This window comes from Hordeum vulgare, chromosome 1H (genome assembly GCF_904849725.1).
Source record: "Hordeum vulgare subsp. vulgare chromosome 1H, MorexV3_pseudomolecules_assembly, whole genome shotgun sequence".
In the NCBI taxonomy this organism is placed as follows: domain Eukaryota; kingdom Viridiplantae; phylum Streptophyta; class Magnoliopsida; order Poales; family Poaceae; genus Hordeum; species Hordeum vulgare.
In genome coordinates this window covers 510,406,277-510,422,936 of record NC_058518.1, presented here as the reverse complement: position 1 = coordinate 510,422,936, position 16,660 = coordinate 510,406,277, and the positions used below count along the sequence as shown (strand labels likewise).

The 16,660-nt window shown below is 43.3% G+C and overlaps 1 protein-coding gene across 3 annotated transcripts; it reads right to left on the bottom strand.

The window, feature by feature from the left end:
- Positions 1-6,973: 6,973 nt before the first annotated feature.
- LOC123452116 (jasmonoyl--L-amino acid synthetase GH3.5) lies at positions 6,974-12,409 on the bottom strand. 3 transcript variants are annotated; one of them, XM_045128704.1, is made up of 5 exons: positions 12,081-12,409; positions 9,486-9,801; positions 9,304-9,405; positions 8,374-9,191; positions 6,974-7,797 (listed from the first exon to the last, which is right to left on the bottom strand). In XM_045128704.1, exons 2-5 carry the CDS (start codon positions 9,764-9,766, stop codon positions 7,253-7,255), a joined length of 1,746 nt encoding a protein of 581 aa, XP_044984639.1. In that variant the 5' UTR covers positions 9,767-9,801; positions 12,081-12,409; the 3' UTR covers positions 6,974-7,252. The 3 variants fall into 3 exon arrangements, with proteins under 3 accessions (XP_044984639.1, XP_044984646.1, XP_044984655.1); XM_045128711.1 differs by having other exon boundaries at positions 9,486-9,796; positions 12,081-12,165; XM_045128720.1 differs by lacking the exon at positions 12,081-12,409 and adding an exon at positions 11,858-12,038.
- Positions 12,410-16,660: the final 4,251 nt, after the last annotated feature.

Here is a 16,660-nt window from a genome sequence, read left to right as displayed (position 1 = left end):
ATATTTAGGAACGGAGGGAGTAGTGTTTATATTATATATATAGTTATTCTTCACCCTCCTCTCTATTTTAATATACTCGAGACGTTCGTAAATTTTATCTTATTTCCTACGTGAAAAAGAAAGTAGGAAATAATTTATGTTACCTAAAATTACAAACGTAATAACATAGTCTAAAATATACATAAAATGCAAAAAAAAAGATTGTCTTGTGACCTATATTTTTGTTTTCTTATGCCAAATTTTACGTAGTGAATCAATATAAATGTAACTATTTCGTATTCCTAATGTAATTTATTTATGAAACGATCGTAAAATTACCTCGGATGAAGAATACCTTATTCTGCATCCTGGGTGATGAATTGACTTCTTATATACCCCCCTCTATTTTAATATGAATGTGCCATCGACCCCTTGACTCTTGTTCGCTGTCCTCCTTATCTTTCTTTTTGGACTCCCTTTCTCTCATCTCACCCTCTCTCTCTCTCCAAGACGCGAGCGACTGCCGTCCATGGATGCCATCATGATCGGGAGCTCTCTCGACTACGCCACGGGCTGGATCGTGATCGGATCTCATCGTCCCCGCACCTCCTGCGTCACGCCGTCGCTGGAGGACCAAGCAGCAGTAGTCGTCTCCCCTTTGTATTATTGCGAGATGACAACCACATGCACTATTTGCCCCCCTTGGGCCCGGAGCCCCCACGCCGGCCCAAAAACAGTTGTCGGCCTATTCCCTTTGTTGGCTTCGTATCACCCGTGCCGACCCAGCAAGCCCCAGTTCCTATTTGGTGCAAGCGAGCATCAAAAGGACATGGCCACGCTAAAGCACGACCTACTAACGCCCCAGTTTGGTCCGACACAAAATCGTTGTTTCTTCTTTTTTTTTCCCTTTTATTTTCTTTGTTCTATTCTTATTTAGTGTTTCTTCTTATATTTCCCTTTTTATTTCTTTTTCATGTACTACACAAACTTCATTGCCTTCTACAAAACTGCTCATCATATATTAAGAAAATGTTCACGGTATATGACAAAAAGTTCATCATGCGTTATAAATTTTTCATCGTACACTATAAATTTTTCTATGAATATACAAATGTTTAGAACTGTGTTTTTGAAAAAATAAATCAATGTACATGACATAAATGTTCAATCTGTAATCTCAAATTGTTGAAAGATCATATATTTTCAAAAATATTCATTGTATATTGAAAAAAATCATCGTGTATAAATAAAATTCTCATTATATATTAAGAAAATGTTCAACGTTTATTACCAAAATTTTCAGTATGTATTTTATGAAATTTTCAAAATAGAAACCGACCAGAAAACTAGTCCAATATACTGTAGTTAACAGGATGCTACAGTACTGACCTCTGCAGTAAAGCCCGGCACTACACTAAACCGACAAAAGCAAACAGAATAAATAAATAAATAATCGCTCGCAGGCAGGGTGGCGTCGGCATTTCCAGCCAAGCAGGCGCACCCGTGTGCAAAGCTCCCTCTTTTTGTCGCATGCTGGCGTCGGTATTTCCTATTTGACGCCACAGGCATCAGTTAGTACGCATTTTTGTTAACTTTCGCCTGTGGGGTTGGTAAATGGGCCAGTCTATCTAGACGCCGTTTGACATTATTTTTAATTGTATGAATTTATTTGAATATTCATGAACAGTTTTAGAAGTTCAGATAATATTATTTAAGATTGATGAAGCTTTTTTAATATCGATGAACATTTTTGAATTTTAATGAACATCTTTTTGAAAATGGATGAACTTTTCTAAGGTTTATGAAGTTTTTTTCAGTTCAAAGAACTTTATCTAAAAATACATGAACATTTTACAAGTTTATTGAAAATTAAAAAATTTCATGAACTTTTCGTATATTGGATGAACATTTTTTCATTTTCTATTAACTTTTTCTAAAATTCATGTTTTTTAAATTAATGAACCTTTTTTAATGGTATAAACTTTTTTTCAAATGATGAATCTTTTTTATTTAAATCTTTAAACCTTTTTTTGATTATATATTTTTCTTTTCGTAACGAATAAAATCAAAAACACTGAGCAGCACTCTAATAGGCTGGCCCATGCTAGCAGCGCTTCAGGCGCCGGATTGTTAACGGGCGCCTGCAGCGCTGCATAGGAGGTCCCGCGGTCGTCAGACAGGGGATCTCGACCAAAGCTTGCCCAGCCCACGCGCCACCCTAGCTAACCTTCGCCCCTGTGTACTATTTTCTATCCAATGCCAATCTCCTATCGGTCATATAATGCTCTGTTTCAGCCCGAGAACGCTTGGTATAACCTCTTAAGTGCCAGGCGCCATCACTAGCACACCAGCAAAAGTTTCCAATGCGATTCTTCGTCAAGTTACTTTCTACTTCCTCCGTTCCTAAATATAAGTCTTTTAAAATATTTCACTAAATGACTACCTACGAAGTAAAATGGATAAATCTACACTTTAAAATATGTCCATATACATCCGTATGTAGTCTTCCAATGAAACCCTAAAAAGACTTATATTTAGGAACGCATGGAATATTTTTTATTTTAGATCTAAATCAGTGCATCTGTAATTATTATAAGTATGGGGAAAAGATTACATTTCACCGGCTGATCCGGTTGATCCATCCGCCGCCCGCTCGTCCGTTAAATCTCGCCTCGATCACGAACCATTTCTTGAAACTGGCTCGTTGTTTCAGAAACTGGAGCGTTGTTTCAGAAACGGGGGCTAAAGCTGGAGCACTCCAAGTTCCTCGTCGTGGCTCCTCTGCTACCGGGGACGAGCCTGCCGAAGTCCGGCGAACTGCCGCCGCTGTCGGTCCTCGCCAGCTCGCCGGATCCCCACCTCGCCGACGAGATCCAGCCCCTCGCCGGATCCCCACCTCGCCGGATTGCCGGATCCCCACCTCGCGCGGCGAACGAGGAGTTGTGTAGCGCGGACGTCGGCGAGCTCCCGCCGTCGGGAAGCTTCTCTGCCTCACTGGAGATGCGTCCCTGCTCGCGCGCCCGACTCTCGTTGAGCATGGATCTCGGTGGCAACGTGACTTTCGTTGCAATTTTTGTGAAACTCAACCGTTGTTGCAAAAAATTCTTTCGTAAAAATACCTATGTTACAGAAAGACGAAGAAAAAAAATTCTGCAACAAGCAAATTGTTTCTGAAACTCGACCGTTGTTTCAGAAATTAACGGATCCAAAGTTGATTTCTTGCAACAAAGCGAAAGTTTCCGCAACTCGAGCATCGTTCCAGGAAATAACTACTGACCATGCGGCGGGGATGCGGGGTGTTAGATCGGCATCCGACGACTAGCTAGGTGACAGATAATTTTTAAAAATCATCCGGCGAACGCGTAGCGTTCCCCATCCATCCGCCGCCCGCTCGTCCGTTAGATCTCGCCTCGACCAGGAACCATTTCTCGAAACGGGCTCGTTGTTTCAGAAACTGGAGTGTTGTTTCAGAAACGGGGGTTGAAGCTGGAGCACTCCAGGTTCCTCGTCGTGGCTCCTCTGCTACCGGGGACGAGCCTGCCGGAGTCCGGCGAACCGCCACCGCCGTCGATCCTCACCAACTCGCCAGATCCCCACCTCGCCGACGAGATCCAGCCCCTCGCCGGATCCCCACCTCGCCGGATCGCCGGATCCCCACCTCGCGCGGCGAACGAGGAGGTGTGTGGCGCGGACGCCGGCGAGCTCCCGCCATCGGGGAGCTTCTCTGCCTCGCTGGAGATGCGTCCCTGCTCGCGCGCCCGACTCTCCGTTGAGCATGGATCCTGGCTGCAACGTGACTTTCGTTGCAAAAATTGCTGAAACTGGACCGTTGTTGCAAAAATTCTTTCGTAAAAATACCTATGTTATAGAAAGACGAAGAAAAAAATTCTGCAACAAGTAAATTGTTTCTGGAACTCGACCGTTGTTTCAGGAATTAACGGATCCAAAGTTTATTTCTTGCAACAAAGCGAAAGTTTGTGCAACTCGAGCGTCATTTTCAGGAAATAACTACTGACCATGCGACGGAGATGCGGAGCGTTATATCGGCATCCGATGGCTAGCTAGGTAACAGATAATTTTTAAAAATCATTCGGTGGACGCAAAGCGTTCCCCATAAGTACGAATAAAACTACACGTGTTTCTCCAAAAAAAAAAACTATCCTAGCTTAGTTGCTATCCTAGCCTAGTTGTTTGCTGCGTGATCCTGTACACAGGAGACGCATGATCGAATCCTTGAGTACCGCGCTCTTCTTTATTTTGACTTTAATTTGTATCCGGTGAAGTGCATCATTTGTTTTTTTTTTTGAGCAAAACAACTAGTGCCACCTTGAAAAAAGAAAAAAAATTCTTAAAAACTCAAAAATGACAAATAGTTATTCTTTACCCCCCCTCTATTTTCACTTCAATGCATCATAATTTTATGTTTCAATTTTTTTTCTTATTTCTTACATAAAAAGAGACCGTAAGAAAAAAAATATACCATAAAAATATTTTATTTCACGTAAATTTACAAGCATAAAGAAATAGTGTAAAATATACATGAAATGCGATTTTTCTGATCTTATGACCTATATTTTTAATTTTTACATTAAATTTGACAAAATAAATTATTATTAATGTAACTATTGGCATTTCAAATATAATTTATTTATGAAACGGTCGTAAGATTACCTTAGTGAAGAAACACTCAACACCTAAGAATTAAGTATTAACGTCACCATATTGAGTAGAACAAAGCATGATGACATACTATTGAGAATATATTTCACTTACCTTGCACATGTTAGTTGTATGGGCGTCGAATATTGCTTTTGGCTCCCGAGCTTACTGGAGGCCTTTAAATTCAAACTTCAAATTCAGTGAAAATTCGTATTTTAATATTTCAAAAAATTCTGAAAAAAATACATAGATAGATGAAGGTATAATACACAAGAGTGTAAATTTTCGGAACAAAATATGTTGAAATGAGGGCTGTGCAAAAAAAAACAAATCTGAAACCTTTTAACACATGTTACTATTCATCATTTCAACCATGAATTTGTCTTTTTTATACAGATCGCGTTTTAAAGTATTTCGACCTGAAATTTTACACGCACACGAATCACATAATTGTTTAGTTGTATATTTGTTTTCAGATTTTTTGGAACTAAATTTTTTGAATTTTGATTTTTTCAAACATTTCGGCCTCCATGGCTCCCGGGAGACAAAACGCCATTCTCTATGGGCGTCCACTTTTTACTCTTAGTGTGCCAAGGCCAACAGGTTTTTTTCTATCACTAGGAATATTTCACAAATAATGATCCACTACATGTAATGGACACTGCTTCCCATATCGTCCTTTCATCTAAACTTGCAAAAGATAGAATAATCGAGCAGAGACCCAATATAAATGTACAAATAATCACCACGTAGCAAAAGATCCACCACACAAATTACATAGATGACCATAATTATGATATGCAACTCATATGATCTAGACATGTAGCGCAATAACAAAGATTCGTTCATAGGTAATACTACAAACCAGTAGTCTCAGAGATGGACTACTCACACTTCATCTGGAGCAGCTTGGAAATGATCTTCTTCGAGAATAAAATTGAACGCCCAAAGTTGAATTTGGGGACCCGCGATGTTGAGAACAATTTTGTGCGATGGTTAACAGGTAAGTAAAGAAGACAATTCTCCTTGATTTCCTATTGCTACATGTATACGTTACATGCAGATTATTAGTTCTGCTAAACCGTTTCCCATTTCTTAACCAGTGTTGGTGTCTCGATGTTTCTTTTCTTTTTTATAAAGGTGACACATAATTAAGCATCAATATCAACACACACACACACGCACACACACAAATCACGCCAACAACAAATAGCAAATTCATCTAAGATCAAAAGCTATGCATAGACGGAAAAAACGATCAGATCCACGGTCAGCAAAATACCACAATGGCCATATACACACTAATCATCTGATGACACCACCCAAATGACGAGGTTCTTCAACGATAACACCTTCAGGAGGCACACAAGCGCCGATGTCACCGGATCCGAGCACATAAGGCTAGAATCTAGGTTTTCACCCTGAAGAACGAGTGTAAGCATATACGAGCAATGCCTTCAACAAGGTAAATATAAAAACATCACCATTGACAAGTATAACCAACTCGGTAATACCTAGGCTTTCATCCCGGAGCTTGAGACCGTGTGCGCGCGTAGCAGCACAATAATCTACAACACTCATGCATTGTCACCGACACTTTTTCACGGTTTCATTCGCTACATGTGATGTGTAATCACCGGCGCTCCACAACCTTCCCTCCACGTCAAGCTGTCGTACATAATTTGCATCTCACCGCTCAAGCGGTGGCCACTGCAATTTGCAGCGAGGACGCCGACGCGCTACACAGACCCACCACCACCAGAATCGTCACCTCCTTCCGAGAGAGGGCGCTGGTCGCTCGAGTCGCCAAGAGCAACACGGGGCGATCTGATTTCTTGGGTGTCAGGTCTCGCAATGCAGCTGCAAGAGGATGAGGGAGCTTCTGAATCTGATAGCCCGATGCACTGAAGTGCAAAGCTGGCGTGCAAGCAATCCGTTCATTCCAGGACGTGGATGTTTACCAGAGTAGTGTATCCTGCGGCGCGCGTTCTCCGACAGCGGCGAAGAGGCAAGTGTGATGCTAAACAGGTGAACACCAGATCTACAGCAATCAATGTTGACCAGTACTCACTTCGATCCAAAGTAAGTGTCGTAATTTTGAAAAAAAATCAAATTAATCCAAAATAAGTGTCACAGTTTTGAACTAAAGTTAAACCAACCTTAGTTTAAAACCGCAGTACTTATTTTGGATCGGAGTAGTATTATATTTACTGCTCCATGTGTCATGACCTGCTTTTTCCAGCTAATAAACTATGATAGTCCCCTAAAAAAAAGAAAAAAAAAAAGAAAACTATGATAGTCTCGTTGAATGTTTCAAAAACTTTATGACCAGCTCTGAACATATAAACACTAGTTTTCTTTCCTTTTCCTCATTTCATACATTTCGCTACAGCTGCATGCAGAAGGCAATTTACATAGATTCTAGCCCCAGCACCAGATTTGATCATCATAAGAAAGAAAACATTATTCAAACGGACTAAAATAAACAACGGTTCCTCCTTGATGAGGAGACTACTAAAAGATACCAGCAAAAAAAAAAGAAAAAGGAACAGAAAAGAAGGATAATTACAGGCCCCTGTTAAACCCAGCAGCAGGCAAATTATTTTTGCTTCTGTCATAGCCCATACGCGGTGCTGAAGTAGCTCTTGGCGACGTTCCGGTTCAGTATCTGCAGCACCTTGCCGTTGGCCGGGCTCACGAACCGGGGCGTCTTGAACTGGCTCACCGCGCCGCCTAGGCTCAGGAAGTGGATCAGGATCTCCCTGAAGGTGCCCTTCCTCAGGACCCGGAGCTCAAGCGGCCCGATGGTCTTGGTCTTCCTCGACCCCATGTAGCCCGCATCGAGGAATGCCAAGTCCAGGGCGTTGGCGCAGCCGCTAAGAACATCGTCTGTGGCCTCAGAGCTCAGCTCCCAGAAGATCACGTAGCGGGCCGGGTCGGTCGACTTCTCCACGTAGCTCGTGAAGTCCACGATCTCCAGCTTCTCCCCTTCCAGCAGCTTGGCTGCCTCCTCGACGGCCAGCTGCAGGTCCTTCTCGGTGTTCTTGTCAATGTTGATGCTCAGCACCAGGCTCCGGCGGCAGATGAACTGGAGCTCCGGCGTCGAGTTGTGGAAGCGGGCTATCTTCACCACGTCTCCTAGCCTGTAGCGATATAGGCCTACAGCAACGGAGCAGAAAAGGGACTGTAAATAGACTAATAGTAGTATCCAGAGATCACAGTTTATTTTCTGCAACAATTAAAATACGTACGCTGTAAAAGGAAAGGATCAAAATTCTACACCTAAAGTTCACCATTTGCTGAGCAAGGCATGTCCAAAGTTGCTCTTGACAGATATGCACTAGCTGAATTAATTTATGACGCGATGTGATTGTTGAGTCCGGGAAAGCTGATATAGACAAAGATTAGGACGCACTGGCTGGCTTATGCTGTTTGATGCTACCCCTAATGAATGCAGCAATGAGTGGACCGGAAAGGTTAGTGATAGTTACTTGCCCACGTGCTTAATATACAACCTTGATGCATACAGAACAACTGTGTTTCAAATTTGTAGGGACATGGCTAGGAAGTCTGTATTCACACTGAAAACTACATACCACAAGAACCACCAGACTGGGTGCTTCTAATAATCGTTAGTGATAAGACATCTTCTTAGATTTCAGAAAGGAGAACACATGATGAGAATTAAGAAATTAATCTAAGTTTCAGAACAAATAGCCAGGAGAAAGAATGTACCTGCAAAGGTAGTTAGCACAACTTCATAGCTTTTGCCAACCTCAACTTCAGTTAAGCCAACCGGCTCCGACTCTATGTAATGGATAGCTGCACTGTTCTCTGTCTCCTCCCCTGTTGGTTTCTCCAAGGGAATGAACTCAAAATAACCAGTCTGCGGCAGAACAGCATAAGTCACCTGCTCAGGCGGCACCGTGGGGTCGATGTTAGAGCCAACCCATCCTTCAGACGCGCCGTAGTCGGCACTGATCAGTGGCAAGTGCCCAGCATAATGCCGCAACTTCTTCAGATACGGCTCCATGGACCCTGTCATGATGCCATACACGTACTTTGCCTTCGGCCACAGTGCCGGGATCACACCATACCAGTTGCTCAAACCTGCACACTTCTTGTGGATCGAGTCAGCAAGCTCAGGGTTGGGCCTCAGGATCTTTGAAACAGCTTCACGAATTGATGGCACTGTGATTTTTTCTGAAAGAACACCATCTCTTATATCAGCGCACAGCTCCTCCCAGACCTCCTCCAGTGTTTGAAATGCATGCACTAGGCTGTGAGCAAATGTCGAGAACACGAAATGGACCTCGTCCGAGTATATCAACCCACAGAGCAAATGACAATATAAGGACTGGTTGAAGTCAGGGCCAAAGATAACTTCGTCAGGGCTGCAGCCTTGAGACTGAATATCCTTCATCCCTTCCTTGTAGCGTTGACTCCGGTACAGGTTTGTTGTTGCAGTTGTAGCAAGGATGCCACCAGGCGTCAAGACTTGCTTGCTACCATAAACAAATTGCAAAGCTTTTCCTCCGCCGATAGGGTATTCACTGTAATTACAAAACATAAATCATTCTATAACTTTGGGATGCATGGAAAATATTCATAACCCAAGCTACACTTTAATCACACGCGTCACAGTAACAAAATGGAGATCCTTACCGGTTCCTAAATGCGTAGGAAGTACGGAATATTTGAAGTGTGTTCTCAAGCAACTCATCATTAAATGGCAGGAACTTAGGCTTTCCCTGTGTCGTGCCAGAACTGCATAAAAGAACGAAATCAGATTATGAACATCCACTTCCACTGCAAAACAAGACAATACATTCGAACGGAATGAGCACCTGAGGGAGAGGGAGGTGATGGGCTTCCCGGTGACCACTGGTGCGCTATCACCATCAGCAACCCTCTGGATGAAAGGTTCAACGTCGCTGTGCACACACAACGGGATGCAAGATTTGTAGCTCTTGGCATCAGTCCTCCCGTCGAGGCCAAACTGTCTCAGGTATTCAGCATCGGCATTCGTCTCAAGGATCTTTTTCAGCGTATCCAGCTGCACGCGCGCAGCATCGCGTGACAACATCTCGAACTCATTGATAGTCTCCTCGCAGCTACAGATCGTCATTTGTGCTGGCAAGAATCCTGGCTCTATTACCTGCTCTGAAGGATAAAACAGAGGAAATGTCGGTGAGCCAGCAAGCAAATCTGTGAGGCCAGTTATAGGAGAGGAGCTGAAGGCATTGCTGCGTTGCAAATTCAAATCAAGTGGGGCAGTGAATTCAAAGAGAACGGCGTCAAAAGATTTTGCCGTCTGTAACCACTAACAGAGCTGGAAACTAAAGAACCGACAGCGCAGTCTAAAGAGAGAGGCATCAGAATGTTAAGACATTCTTGAAGAATTTTCCAACTTTACCACCGACAGAATATCCGACTAGAATGCAGTAATCTTCATAAGATTGCACGTAGGAACGACGAATCCACTCCGACAAAATAAAATAACTGGATTCAAAAAGGGGCCGGCTGGTTAGACCGAGAGAAAAACAGAACACCCACAGTATACCTACCAAAGAAAGCTGACTAGCAGCCATGGAAAACCCAGCCCACTTTGTATGCCATCTGTGGAAACATGGACAAGCCTGAGATTTAACTTTCGGACGCAGCGTTTACTAATGAAAATAATAGCAGATCAGAATCCCAGCAAAGGGATGGGCATCGATGCTCGCCTTTTGCAGCAGAGATGCCACTAACAAACCTAAGGATTGCAACATAAAGACAATCTATCTAGCAAAGGTAAAGCATATACAGACAGGAAACGCCAGCCAAGCAGGTCACTTAGCTTAACTCTGATTCATTGGCATTGTGCTGGAAACTAAAGGCAGATAATCTAGAAACCAGTCACCTTCAACAATCAATAAAAGAAAGAAACAGCACACCGCCATCGGCATTTGCTCATAACAGCGAGGAATTAAAAACCCTCCCAGATACAGTATGAATGAATGTATGATTCTCGCAGAATCTGGCGATACAAACTGAGAAACAGGCCCCTTCCATAAAAGAAAAGGAAGAGCACACACAGAAACATCACTGGCATTTTTCATAACATAACGGGAGAGCAGAACCCTCCCAGGTATATGTATACGGTGTGATTCTTTTTGTGGTGAAAGCAGTGAGCCTGCAGCTCTAGCATCGGTGACTGAGTGGCCGGGATTGGAAAGTGTCGACCACTTGCTCCAGCAGTGGTACTGGTACCCCTCCGTAGAGCAATTCTACTTGTATGCACGTCTGTGGACAATAGTAGCAGCCATATAGAGATGTTTCTTTTCTGATCAAATATTCGACGAATCATCCATCCATACATACATTGGAATCCTATGAATCCTACAGTAGGGATGGTCCTCGGCAGCGACAGAGAAAAACAGAGCTCGCGAGCAAGAAGAAAGAAAGAAAGATGGATGGATGGATGGAGCGGGTATACGGAATGGACTAGACAGGAATGGGCGAGCGGCAAAAGAGGGGAGTAAATGTGACGCGACCTGACTAACTGACCTAGTAGCACCCCAAAAAAGGAAGCAAATCGACAGGCAAACTGCGCAGACATGGGCAGATGATGCCCAAGATAAGAATGTGTTTGTGTTTGTGCCTCCAGGTTAAGCTGCCTGCCGCAGGTGCCGACGAGCTTGCCGGAGTAGGAACGGACCGGTGGGGGTGGGTGGGCGGCCGTGGGAACTGATCCAAAGCTGCCGCTGCTGCTGTCCCGGACTGAATGAACCGGAGCAGGAGAGGAAAGAATATGGTACCGTGCCATGGCGTGTGTGCTCCGGATCGCGCGCAGGCCATGGCTACGGCGGGAGCGGGAGCGGGAATCGGGGCGACATTCGACAGTGTACGCGGGGACTGTGTGCGAGGTTCTGGTGGCTCGTTGACCGGGGGAAGATTATTTCGGTGGAGCTTCTAGAAGGACGGAAAGACAAGGCGCGGTGGCACGAAGAATTGTTCCTTTGGGTGGGTGAAGAAGGAGTTCCAAGAATCCTCTGTCTCGGAGGTCAGTCAAGACGAGGACGAGGAGATTGAATTTGGGAAAGACAGCATGACGAATTTTATGAAATCAAATCAAAACAAAACAAAGAAGAAAAAAATCCCCCCTTTAGGAGCGCAAGTATATTCGCGGAGGTGGAGCGAGCGAGCGGGCGTATCAATGAAGCAGTATTTTTTTTACCTCCGGGCAGAACAAAATCAAATTCGGACGCGGCTTTACTTTACGACGGAGTATATCCCCGCCCGCCCGGCCGGCCGGCGAAAGGAGGTCAGCACAACAACAGAAGAGAGCAGAGGCAGGCCGGCAGAGACAAGCAGAGGAGAGCAATCCTGCTCTCGTGGAACAGAGCAGCCCCCAAATCACAACAAATTCCAACAAGAGCAGAGAGGGAGGAGTGACTGACCGGTGGTGGTGGTGATCCGAGGGGTGGGGCGGGGGAGGAAAGCGACCTCTGGCGGCGCCGGCGGGCGGTGTGCGGAGGGGGCAGTAGGGAGGGGGAGGGAGAGGAAGGCGACGAGGAGCAGGTGGATGGCAGGCTCCACTAGGCGACGACGACGACGAGGAGGAGGGGCGCCCGGACCAACCAACCAACCAACAAGAAGCAGGGCCCCGACTGACTGACGGACCACAACCGCGGAGGGAGGGAGAGGGGGGGAATCACCGGATTGATTAAGTCCGGTGGGGGTGGGGGTGGGGGTGGGGGATCCCTTTGCCCTGCAACCAAATGATGGTGGTGTGCTGCGTTGCCGCGACGGACCCGCCCTTTTTGTAGGCGCCTCCCGCCGTCCGTCCGTCGCGGCCGATGGGCTGCGCCCTGCCCTCGGCGCCCCTCTCTCTCTCTCTCTCTCTCGTCTTGTCTGCTTGTGTTTCTGCTTCCTCTTCATTGTTTTGTTTTCTGTGCCGCGGCCGTACACGTGTGCTCGACGTTGGGGGCGGTGCGTGACAAGTGTACGTGCCCCCGGCGCGTATTTTCTCCTCCAGCTCGCCGCGGGCTGCTGCACATTTCTTCAATTAATGCTATATACACTGAAGATATACATAAAGGATACACCAGTATATTGAAGATATACACAATTAATGCTATATACACTGACAACTACTACTATTGTCTTTTCTCTTCTGAATTTTAAGTGTCGCACGTGTTTTCGGCATGATGACAAATGTGGGATGTGGATCGGGCTGCTGAGATTTCATCCATTAGTGCGATGTATATCTTTTCTTCGTATATCTTCGATTAATGTTGTGTATATCTTTGATTAATGTGGTATATCTTGTCGTATATGCTTCCTCTATAAATTAAAACGTGTTATATTAATCTATAGCGGAAGTGTTAATGGAGTATATCTTCCATTTTTTTTGCGAATTCTTACATTAATGTTGTGTATATCTTTCATTGATGTACTATATCTTCTATATATCCTGAGGATATGGAGTATATCTTCTATATATCCTCAAGATATACTCCTAATGTTTCCTCTTCCAAATTTGAAGTGTCACATGCGTTTTCGGTATGAGGACAAGTGTGAGTGGACCAATCCTCTCACTCAACCCCAATGAATGGCTGGAAATCTCATCCATTATTTCATTCCATCTATCTATATATATATATATCTTGAATATTACGCATAAATATGAGATCTTTCTTACGGAGGAGAATCGGTAGTGGCCATTAATATCCTATATCCTGGAGATATACACAAAAGATATATCTTCTTGTCGCTCTTCAGAATTTCAAGCATTACATGTGTTTTTGATATCATGACAAGTGTGGGTGGAGTGAGTGTGTTGTCTAACTTGCTTCAGATGTACTGCTGGAAATTTCAGTCATTAATGGAGCATATCGTTTTCATATATCTACCGAATATTGCACATTAATACAAGATATCTTCTTTCGAGGAGAGGCGGTCACTATTCTTCATACCATTTGTTTTGTGCCGCAGCCATGCACGCGCTCTCCATATTGGGGGCAGTGTGGCTCATTTCACTCTGTCGAAGATTTCATCGATTAATTGACTATATCTTTTCATATATATATCTTATGAATATTACACACTAATGCTATAGTTCTTTACACAAGGATAAGCGGTGGTGACGTTAGTATCCTGAAGATATACACAAAAGATATATTTCCATGTCGTTTCTCTTTCGAATTTTAATCGGTAGATATGTGTTTGGTGTGATGAAAAGTCTTGGTGGAGCGGCTCCTCTCACTCACTCCATTCGGTCATACACGTGTGTTCGCCATGGGGTGCAGTGTGTGACAAGTGTGCGTGCAGCGGGCTCGTCTCGCACCCGGTTTGGGCCGCTGGAGATTTAATTTATTAATGGTGTATATGTTTTCCATGTATCTTTGATTAATTGTATATATCTTTCATGAATACCTTTTATATTATCCCGGAGATATACATAAAAGATATACTCTTGTCTTTTCTCTTCCAAATTTGAAGTCTCACATGTGTTTTCGCCATGATGACAAGTGTGGGGGGAGCAGATCGTTTCATTCCCTCCCAACCGAGGGCTGGGTGGAGCCGGTTGTCTCACTCATTCCTCGCGGTGTGCTGTAAATTTCTTCTGTGAATGGAGTATATCTTTTATGTACATCTCCTGAATATTGTGCATTAATACAAGATCCTTTCTTTCGAGGAGATGTGGTGACTGTCCCCCCTCCCACCATTTGTGTTTTGTCGGCTCCACACATGGTCTTATTGTGGGAGCAGTGCATGCCAAGTGTGGAGGGAGAGGTTGATCTTACTCTCGTCGAACAACAAAAGATTTCATTGCTTAATGGAGTATGTATTTTTCATATATCTTCTAAATATTATGAATTAATACGGGATCTCTTTGTCAGAGGAGAACTGGCGGTGACCATCAATATCCTAAAGATTACAGACAAAAGATATATCTTCATCTCCCTTCTTTTGCAAATTTTAATCGTTACATCACTCCTGTTGTGACATCCTAGCAAACAGTTTTTACCCCTTTTCCGTAACGTATTATTAAACCATTGTCTTGCTTGTGCGTGTAATAGGGTGTTCATCCTACACGATAAAGATAAATCATCGGTGATGTCTGCTCTCATCACGCACGCGGCGTAAAATGAGCTCGTTGTGATCGGGTGAGCCATCACAAATAATTATATTGTGGAAATCGTGTGAGATGTTCTTAGCATCCCACAAATTGAATCTCAAAGATATGTTTCTGTTCATATGGTACATCACACTCAATTTTCGGGATAACATTTTCTGTGATAGGGGTGTCCATCACAGAAGGTATATATAATTTTATTATTTTTGTTATTCAATACATCACACAAGTTGCCTAGAAGAAACTGAATGGCATAGGCATGTCCATCACACACTCTTTTCATTTCAAAACGTTTGTGCAAGGTGACCTAAAGCACACAGTTGTCAGGCGGAAGTCGTGTGAGATTGTTCACTGGTCCAACACGCCAACTTTCTAAAAACTCTGTGCATTGGTTGAGGTCATCGCCCACGGTGTTATCTAAGAAACCGTTTGCAATAGAAAAAATCAATAAGCAGGTTCGTTGCACTGTTATTGTTAATCTTTTTAGTACTCAGACTGACATTTCATATCAAACACACAATGTATTTCATATATGTATTATCACAATCAGGATTTCATGATTGAAATACATCAGAGTAGAACAACATATAGCTTCAACATCCAGTTAGAGCATACAGGCATACCTAGCTTTCAAATTACACAACATGACCAAGTTAAGATGTAACATCTAAAATCTTTGAAAAGTGGCATCATATACGGTAAATAGGCAGATGAAACTCATTTAGAAAATTGTTGAAGCGGAAAACAGATATTGCGCCTTCAATGATGTTGAAGATCCTTGCAACTTTAGGCCAGTGTCTATGGATGATTGCCCGCCCATCATTCGTTCTCTTTAGCAATTGTTCAAGATTATAGCATGGGTGTTGCATGAATAACTTCCTGACCTCTTGACCATATAGATATAGTTTAAGATGTAATCAATTAATGTTATGTATATCTATGATTGAAGAAGTATATCTTATTTACATATTTTTTATTACTAGTGTATATCTTTTATACATCCTAGAGATATACACAAAAGATATACTCTTGTCATTTCTCTTGAAAATTTTAGGAGTCACATGCATTTTCGGTGTGATGACAAGTGTGAGTGGAGTAGATAGTCGCACTCACTCCCAAAGGACTGCTGAAGATATCACACTCGGCAAAGCCAACCTGATCATGACATTGCCTAGTTTCGTTTGATCGCCGAGTTTTTTTGGCACTAGGCAAACTTCTTTATTTGTCGAGATGCTTGCCATTACCGAGTTCGTTTTGATCGGTCCTCGGCAAACGGTTTGCATTGTGGAGCTCCCAACAAAAAGCACTCGACAAACTCCTGTGACTAGCTAGGAATCTTCGTCGATTCTAGTAGTGACCATATGAAGAAATACATAAAGCCCTCAACCTTTTCATTTAAACCCTATGTTTGTCAAGTAGAAACCACAAATTATGTCGATTCTATATAATTAGAGATCCACAAGAAGCATATATAAGATTCCCGCTAAGAGCCAAAGAACAAATACTGAATCGATATAAAACACAGCCCAAACTAACGTGCTTGCCGCATGCGCACCTAAATTTGAATGAGCACCACAATTCAAATGTTGACAAGTAGAGTCATGCTTGAAATGACAAGAATGTTCCACCACCCAGTGAGTCGCGTGGAGGAACTGCGATCCAAGAGCATCTAAAACAGTTCTCATTAAAAACTTCCACCTAAAAGTGGTTTTCCTACACTAAGAAATAAATTATGGAAAGTAAGATCGTAATTACGAAAGCATGTATGAGAAACAAAGCCCTTCTATAATCAAAAGCAAGGAAGTCAAGGAACAAAGTTGTTGTTCTAATAGCCCCGTTCAATAGGAGGGCAAAGACTTTTTTGAAAAAATAAATAGACGGGGGCGTCGACCTTCTTAG